Here is a 9,261-nt window from a genome sequence, read left to right on the forward strand (position 1 = left end):
TCAACTTAATTTCAATAAGCTGGGCGGGAGCCCCTCTCCTTCTGCACGCGCTAATTTAAAGGTTCGAGGGATTTCGTGCAGGATGTGGTGTGAGTGGTGCGCGGCGGCTCATTGCTCATGCAGCTCGGCGCCGCTCGGCAGAGCCGCAGCAGCTGCTCGCATCAGCTATAACTCGCAGTCGCCGACAATACAGAATAAAACAAAGACTGTCAATAGGCCCATTCATCACCGAGGTGCACGTTACCGCTGCACTCCGCGGGAGTGTTTTATCATTAAAATGTAGCAGGTAACTTTGCTTTTAATGTGTTTGAACCACTGCACCTTATTACAAATGTTTCCTATTGATTTCTTTTATGAATAATTTAAAAAAGCAGATTCGGGAATTAATTTTTTCATTCTGAGAAATTGTTGCCTTGAAGGAGCCGAAAAAGAAAAATAAAGGTGATGGAAATTGCCGCTCGCTCAGTGTCCCCGGCTGTTACGTGCAGCTGCAATGTGTTATTTTTCCTTCCTTTTCTTCTTCTTCTTCTTCTTCTTCTTCTTCTTCTTCGTTTTCATATTCACCATGTGTTAAGTCGTGTATTAGCGCAGCGCAGGTGTCAGTCTTGCCGAGCCGCCGTGCATCTTCCGGAAGGAATTAGTGACGAGAGCAGATTCATCAGAGCCGAGTCACACTCAGACGCTCCCAAACTAAATGTCAGGTCTGAACAAACAATGTGCTTCCCGTTTCATCAATTGAGAGGCAAATGCTTGAGCTGCCACGGGATGAAATTAAAGTGATAGTTCACCCAAAATAAATCAGGCCTCCTTTTCACCTTCACCACATCCCGACAATTCACATCAAGTTTTATTTTACCCCGCACTTTCTCCTGTCGCTATTCCAAATGGTTCTGCATTTCTAATTGAATCCATTTACAGGGGAGACATAGAGTGAGTTTCTTTTGCCCTTTATTCCCTTTCTTTTCTTTCCTTTCCTTTTGAAAAAAAACAAGAAGAAAAAAGCAGTCTGGTTGCACACCTGCTGCAACACCCTGCGTTCGCAGTGCAACCTGTAACATGGAGCCCTGTGGCAAAGAAAGCATATTTGCACAAGATGATGAAAGAGTTTCTAATAAGGTCAGCCTCAGCCACTCCTCAGCAGGCAGGCTGGACGGGAAGCAACTTCTTCATCCTCGTCACATCTTACAGTGACTCAAACTGTGATCATCATCGACATCATCATCATCGTCATCATCATCGTCATTCATCGTCGTCATCATCTTTCAAAATGACACACCTATTTGAAAATGTTCATGGTACCTTAAAACTCAACGCCTTTGATTATTTTGTTGGGACAAATGCTGCTTTCATGGTGTGTGTTTTTTTTTTGTGTGTGTAAATGCAAATATAGAAAAAAAAAAATAAAGCGGGCATTTTTAATCTGGCTATCCATTACAAACAGAGCATTTTAATGTCGGCACTGTCGCGGGCACCTCTGCACACCTCTGAGCCTGAGCTCGTTCCACTCCGGCCTTCAGTCACATTAACGAGCCAAACATCATAAAATATATTGTTTGTGGGGCGATTAATGTCTAAACTCCTTTTAAAATTATTCAAGCAGGTGTGAGCAGCCCCGACTGTAATGAATAGCTGTTCTATGTTTTTGTTTGGTCTGGTTCTGACGTAGGATCATTATTAAAAAAAAAAAAAAAGATGCACCAATACCTGTAATTTTTCAGCTGTGTCAGTAAAGACTGTTGTGCAGTTTCTATTTGGTAAAAACTTACTGGGTTAAAGTATTCTTTCATCCAGTTCATAAAGTGAGCTGGCTGCATCGGCTTATTAAAATAAGCAATAGGGCCAAAATTAGGTTAGCTCTCGGTGTGGGGGGAAATACATTAGGTTGCTCGGTATGGAATTATAATATGAACAATTATGTATTCTTATTATTTTATGGCTTTGTACCGCTTGTGTTTGGCTGCATGAAATATTTAAAAAAAGAAAGAAAGGAAAGAAAGAAAGAAAGAAAGCTCAGACTTTGAGGTCAAACTGAAACAATCGCTGCATCTTTCTCTGTGAGCCCCTGACCGGGTCATCGCTGCCCTGTAGCAAGGCAGAGGTCAAGAGGTGAGAGGTGAACGCCAGAGTATGTGCATACACACGGCCTTGCAGCACTTACTAAGTCTTATTTCTTTCTTGTTTTTTTTTTTTTTTTAAATATTACACTATTGCTGTTTTTCTTCATTTGTAAGAGTCTCATCTTAGACTTCACGCAATAAACATCAATCTTGGGGAAAAAAAAAAAAATTCTAACTAACTCTAACCGGCATATTTAATGTTAGTAGCAGAAATTAAAAGTGAACCAAAAATAAATAACTAAAGAAAAGAAGAAAAAATCCTCGCATGTAATAAGAGGTTCCATGATGTAATATTAGAATAGACACTGACACAGAAAAGCACCGAGAGACATAACGACATTCAAGGGTCGAGTTTATCGTTTAGTTCAGGCCGCGGCGCGAGATGAGATTCGAATCTGGAAGGAATATTTAGCGACTCCAAGTTGGCGGGGACGCGCAATTTATTGGTTTATCCGCAAAACAGCACCGACAGCGTTTTATTGTCTGCTCTCCCGCATGAGTGTTCAAGCTAAAACGATCATTTTCTGATGCGCGGGGGTAATAAAAAAAAAAAAAAAAAGAAAAGACGCACCAGCTCCCGACCGTCGTCCTCCTACATGCCATTAACGCACATTTACACATGCAGACGCCATGAGATTTGGCGCGTCGAGCAAATGGATCACCACGGATCAATTGTCTTAATACGAGCGATCAATAAATCTATCAGTCACTTATGAGCGTTTTAATTTCTCCGTGGACGCTGGTGAAACTTTGGCGGAGGAAAACACAAAAACATTCAAGCAGCATGAAAGCACGACGACTCCGATACTGGCAGGCAGCAAGGCGTAGTTTGCAAGCTTTTAAACCCCCTTTAATATACATATTTAAGGATTAAAAAAAAAAAATAGTAATAATCTCAAACTCGAATTAAACACGATTAAGAGAAAATGCGTGATTTATTAGAGCAATTAAGCAAATTCTGCAAATGGACAATTTTTCACTGTGGGGGGAAATAAACAGTATCAAAGGTAGACTTTAAATAATACATTCATAAATAATTCTCTTCCAAAAGTTCGTGTTATTTAAAATAAAACTTAAAACAAACACATGTCGTGGATTTTTTTTTTTCTTTTTTTGTTTTTTGAACAATAGAAAGCAATTTCCGGAATAAATTACTCAACATAAATAAACAAATGATGCGCCTCCGTTTCTATGGACAATTAATATAATTTTGCTTCTTCGTTTACATTGTGTTGATAGGCGGGAGATGCGATGACTTTGAATTTTAATATTCAAATCGGAGCCAGTCTGAAGACAAGGAGGGGGGGAGGGAGGGCGAGCATGGGAGGTTCGTTTCGGCAGATCTTACATGAAACTTGGCGCTCCTTGGACGGCGTAAGCAAATGCAGGTGATGCCTAATTTCAACCGATGCAAAATGGAATCAAAACATCTGCAGGCGGACGCGCTGCGCACCGTGACGCGCGGCCCATACGACCCGTGACTTCCGGGAGTGGGGGAGTGGGGGAGGGGAGAGAGTTCACGTGTCCGCGGCGTCCCGCCGCAGTTTCTTCTGCTTCGTGCGTCTGTTCTGAAACCAGACTTTGACCTGCGCCTCGCTGAGCCGCAGGGTTCCGGCCACTTCCACCCGCCTGGCGCGCGTCAGGTACCTGCTGAAGTGGAACTCCTTCTCCAGCTCCGTCAGCTGCCTCGCGCTGAACGACGTCCTTGACGGGGCCGCCGCCACCGCCGTGTCGCGGACGCTGCCGCCTCCAGCCCGCAGCTGCAGGGCTCCGAGGCCGCCGGTGTCGAGTCCGCAGGTCACGTGCATCCTGGCTGGGTACAGAGGAGAACAGTCGTCAAAAAGATCAATGAGGTGACCCACAAAAGAGGTACAGAAATCCCCCTGAATAAAGATTCTAATGTACAATAGCGCTGCCAGAGATTGTTTGGATGAGTAAAACAAATACCCACAGTCACAGTTTAGTTTCATCAAAGAATGACTTGAACAAATATTTAAACTTAAAACAAATGAGAAAAAATGAGGGTGGGGCAGGGGGGGGGTTGGGTTATATGAACTGGCACCGAGCCCCTGGCTGGTGTGTTCACACCTGTGAGCTGTTTTTATGTTTGCATATCAGAGTCATATTATCATATATCCACGCTGGATTGACGTGAACGCCGGCCTGCAGCCACCTGACGTGCGTGGGAAAACAGGAAGTTGGCACGGAATGCAAACAGCAGACCGGCTTACAGTTCGCCCATCAAGATGAAAACACGGACATGCGCCCTTGACTCCGTCACCTTTGACCTTTGGTGAGCTCAGCTCTCCAAAAAACAGTGGGACAAGATGAGGGGAAAGTTTTTTTCCAACGCAGAAGGACTCCCTGTTTAAGTGGGTCCGTCGGAACCATTAATAATTTGCCCTTATGGGGCCTCTCTGCGTCAATGACAGTTTAACAGTTTACTAATCCTTTCAAACGCCGCCGTAATGACCAATGTATCCCGTTTTTTTCCTCCTCACAGGTTTTCCGGGGTCACTGGTTCCAGAGTCTGCCGAGCGGTGAGTGTTTCTACTCCAAGAAAATAATATCTCTCTGCCGCTGCATTAAGGTGTAGCGCGTGCTGTAGTGTCTCCTACAGCAGCGCAATTCCCTCCCCGCACAATTCACGTGAGTGGGGGGGGGGGTTAACAGGCCTCAGCAGAGAGGGAAAAGGTCAGCAGCGGGATGAATGTTTCAGCGGGAACCGACATGGCGCGTGAAGGCGCGTCCGGGAGTTTTAGAGGGCGGCGAGATATGAAGAAGGCGGCGCGCCGGAGCCCCGGTAATTATAAACTGCAGCGTTGACGGTGTGCAAATCGCACGCATGCACACACGCACGCTCTGATTAATGGCGGCAAAGATAATAGAATTGATGGCGTCCAGAAGGCAGAAAGGAATCAAGCTTAAAAAAAATATTTGAGCAATGACCTGCGCGCTTAAAAATAGCCAGCCAGCAGTAAAAGGGGGGAACCGTTGCAGGAAGGGGCCTTCCAAGAGGGAGGGAGAGAGGGAGGGAGGGAGGGGGGGAGGGGAGGGGAAAGGGGGGAAGCGGGGGGGAGTCGGGGTGGGAGTGGATCGATACGCATTGCCTCAGTCATCTGGGCATCCAGCCCACAGTAATTCAGGTGCTGTCAAAGCGTAATTGAAGAATGACGCACTGGGAGTTTACACACAGAGGCAGGAGTTGGTGCCGCCGCCGAGGCCTCCGCACCACCGAGGGGGCTGCAAGCAGGAGAGGCTCCGCCCACCGCCACACCACAGCACAGACGGGCTGCACGGGAGAAGGATACTTTCGCGCTAATGACTCTTTGGCAAGTTAGCGCCGCAGCGCTAACGAGCTACTCCCACAGACGGGAGCCTCCTCGGGAGTGAGTGGGGGGAGGGGGGGGCGGGGGGAGAGGTTACAGCGGCGAGGAAGAGACGTCTCCGTGTGTGGGCGGCTTCCAGCAAATGGCTCGTCTCGTCGGCGGATCAGCTGGGTGGCTAATGTGCTTTTATGAATAATAATAATGATAAAAACAAAAAAAAACAAAACAAAAAGCATCAGCAGGAAGAGTCTCAGGAAGGTGGCGGCGCGACCCTCTGCCGCTTTGCACGGCGGCGTCTCGGCTCACAAAGTTTTCACGTTGAAGAAACACTGATGATGCTCAGCGAGAAGCTGCTGCTGGCAGGTGCAGCCACGCGCTAATGCTTGTTGTTGTTTGTGTTTTTTTAGTAATGTGTCTACCTCGACAAAGTAAAAGGCCTTTAAAACTTTTCAAACCAGCCCCCCACCCCACCCCACCCCCCCGACGATCCCACAACCTGGATCTTTGCAACCATTTCTCTTGGTATAAGATCCCCCCCCCCCCCCCACCCACACACACAGTTTTTATTATTTAGGTGCCTTGTAACATAACATTGCGGTATTTTTTTTTTTTTTTTTTGACAGATTGCCGCCTGCTCCTCTAACAAAGGACCGCAAAGGAAGTAATCGTACGAATCTCTTCCAAGTGGTCGCGACAGTTGTGTTTACAGCAGCAGATCTCAGGCGCTGCTGCCGAAAAGTGGTGGCTTTGCTTCACTGTGCAGCAGCGCCTGATTTAATGCCTTGCTTTTGTGTTATCCACGGGTGGACGGGTTCCAACAACAAGCGGTGCGTGAAAACCAAACCAGCATCCTTGCAGGGACAGTGTGAGTGCGGACTGGACCACCTCGGTGCTAAATCTTCATTTATATATATATATATATATATATGTATATAGATGATGAAACCCATTTCAGGTCCAGTGTCCAGTCAGTCAACTGACATTATTGATCAGGTGAAGGGTCCATATAGGAGACTATCACTCTGGCAAAATGGAGGAATGATAGGCCTTTCTCACATTAGGGAGCTATCTGTCCCCCCCCCCCCCCCCCCCCCTCTCTCTTCTTCTTCTTCTCCTTTCCTTCTGAAGCCTGGGATGTTATTCTACTGTGGGCTCGGTGCCCAGAAGTCATCAGTCAGGGAAATGATGATCTGTGACAGCAATTATGTTAAAAAGGTGGACACATGTAAAGGTGCTGCAAACTGAAATCAATGCGCGGGGGGGCTTTCATTACAAACAGACAACTAATCGATACTGTGAGAGCACTCCGGCTCACCACAGTAAGTTTTACTCAACTTCCCGTGAGCCTCGGCAGGCGGTGGTCTGCTGCATTATTCAAGGGCTGCTGGTTAGCGAGGGCAAAGGGCTAAATGATTGATCATACGCGGCCGTGTGCCGCGCGCTGTTTTCTTTCTCTCTCTCTTTTTTTTTTTTTTTGCCCCCGAACTGCGCACACTTGAATCCAGCAGTTGGTGGAGCGTAGGAAAAAAAAAAGAGTGAAGTTTTTCTTCTCTCCAAACAGTAACAGATTCCTCATGCAAAGATGAGCGACGAGCCGCCGCAGCCTCCCCGCCGCTCTGCTCGCTTCTACAACCAAGTGCACATAGTTTAAACGCGCGATGACGGAGGGGGATCGTACACGGTGACGCACAGAACACGTCAGCTATATACTTTTTTTTTTTTTTTTTTTTTTTTATAACTACGACGCGCGAGGAGGAACTTGGAGCCAACTATACCCGCACGACCAAGCGAAGTAACTTCGTAAAGAAGAAAAAAAAATACACATAAAAAAAGAATCTCGTCAACCTTAAATTCCTCACCGACTCGTTCTCAGTCTCGCGCGCGCACACGAACTCACCCGCGCTCTGCCGGCTCCTCTTCACTCTCATCCACTCAAAAGTTTCTCTGTTTACGTCCACATCGGTCCAGCCGGCCGAGCTCCCCACGGCCACCAGGACCTCGGTGCCGACGCGGCCGAGCTTCGTGAGGGAGCCGAACTCGAACCCGAGCGGCGGCGCCTCGCTGCTGCTTTTGGACGCGCTCGGTCCCGCGCAGCCCTGCCCCTGCGCTCCGCGCCGCCAGGGGACACGGGGGGAGTGCGTGCAGGCCGGCGCGGGGTGAGGAGGGAGAGGTGGGGCGTCCAGGGGGGCGCACAGAGTCAGAGTGTCGGGCTGCAGCCCGTCTAATCCCGCTTCTGATCCGAACTCCTCTCCAGGCTGAGCCGCGCCGTCCAGGTCCTGGTTTATGACCTCTTTTGCTCGGCGGCAGCCCGCGAACAGAGTGCTACTACTCTCCCCTCCGGCCGTTAACTCTTGATAGGACGTCATTATCACCTCTCTCCCTGCATAATCATTGGACGAGGGGGGGTTTCCCACTCCATGGCCGGCCTCTCATGCGTTCTGTGACGCTTGGTCAGGTTGGCTGGACGACCGTGGGGACCTTCCTCAGAGGAGAATCAGCAGCTCCCCCTGATTGATGGAGATGACGTGCCCTCCCGGTCTCGGCCAATAGCTGGACATCTCTGTTATCAAGGGAGACGACACCGGTGAGAGGCCGGCCGGCTAGTTGGCAAACAAACTGTGGGTCAACGTTTTTGCCTTCTTTTTTTTTTTGTTTTTAAAGGATGGCGAGCAAGAGGGTGCAGGAGAGCAAGCGAGGTTCATCATCATTACCAGACGTGCGGGGCCTTCACAGGCCTCAGCTGGGCTTAAGAGAAATGTGTTTTGGGTCAAATTCTGATATTGTGTTTATTTTTCACGGCAACAATGAGAGCACTTCTTCCCAACGCTTAATTAGCATAAAACTTGCATTGATGTTGCTAATGGCTTATGCTAATCTGCCGGGGCTTCTTGAACGCCCGAGGCCTCTTGAAAGGGGAGGGCTTAGGTCATGTGAAAGGCACACTTAATGGGTTCAGAGGTCGTGACAGCTGGTTTTCAGAAGTTCAGTGGCAGCAGATTTCTAATTAGCCCGGAACAAACACTGAGACATGGCCATTGAGAAGCTGTTTTTTTTTCCCCCCCGACGGTGAGGACGTGCTCGAGCAGGTTAAAGCAGCCCGGGTGTATAAACTAGTCCCCCAGCCAAAAATAGCATGTTAGTTCCCTGCCCGCATTAGGCCGCAAGTGACGAAAACAAATATTCACCTCCAATTTTCGTCAGCAAATGTCAAAAAGAGCAAAAAAAAAAAAAAGTCAGGCGCAGTAGGTTTTTGCAAATAATGCTGTTCTTGGTGTTTGCCAGAAGACAGGAAGTCAGCGAGTTGCCTGATGTTTCCACTTCAGAAATGAAAATGTCAAGGAGCTCCACGGTGCTGCTCGTTTTTCTCCACTCTGCTGACCTACTTTAGAAACACACACATCACTGTGTGTCTCTCAGAGCGTTCGCACGCATCCTGAGTACCTGGAAAACTGTAATTCACCCAATTAGCCGTTTTAGTGTGGCCTCTTTTATTTTTAGCAACAAATCTTTCCAAAATAAAACCAATACAAATTTTTGCCTCCAAGAGCGATGAAATGGACCTGATGACTCAAATTAGAATTACAAAATTCTCATTCAGTTTAATTGTACAACATTGTGATTAAAATGTGCACTGGATGTAATAATAATAATAATAATAATAATAATAATAATAATAATAATAATGATAATAAATGTGAAATGGCTGTCTTACTTAATTGACAATATGTTTAGACATTTTAAGTTTTTCATAATTTAATCAGATAATTTTAGATAATTTCAAAACTTATGATAAAACAAATATGTAATATATCCAT

At 47.0% G+C, this 9,261-nt stretch overlaps 1 protein-coding gene across 1 annotated transcript; it reads right to left on the reverse strand.

Annotated features, from left to right (window-relative positions):
* Positions 1-3,028: 3,028 nt before the first annotated feature.
* Positions 3,029-7,900, reverse strand: LOC142898926 (uncharacterized). The gene is made up of 2 exons (XM_076042225.1): positions 7,344-7,900; positions 3,029-3,930 (listed from the first exon to the last, which is right to left on the reverse strand). The coding sequence occupies exons 1-2, from the start codon at positions 7,810-7,812 to the stop codon at positions 3,635-3,637; spliced, it is 765 nt and encodes a 254-aa protein (XP_075898340.1). The 5' UTR covers positions 7,813-7,900; the 3' UTR covers positions 3,029-3,634.
* Positions 7,901-9,261: the final 1,361 nt, after the last annotated feature.

The sequence above is a fragment of the Nelusetta ayraudi genome, unplaced genomic scaffold (genome assembly GCF_046127955.1).
Source record: "Nelusetta ayraudi isolate G7.1 ecotype Tasmania unplaced genomic scaffold, CSIRO-AGI_Nayr_v1 ptg000070l, whole genome shotgun sequence".
Classification (NCBI taxonomy): Eukaryota; Metazoa; Chordata; class Actinopteri; order Tetraodontiformes; family Monacanthidae; genus Nelusetta; species Nelusetta ayraudi.

Bases quoted from the DNA above. Each gene is read 5' to 3' on its own strand.
- LOC142898926 (XM_076042225.1), bottom strand. From the start codon at position 7,812: ATGACGTCCTATCAAGAGTTAACGGCCGGAGGGGAGAGTAGTAGCACT. The intron at 3,931-7,343 runs GTGAGTTCGTGT...CTCTGTACCCAG, and splicing joins GAGGAGCCGGCAGAGCGCGG to CCAGGATGCACGTGACCTGC.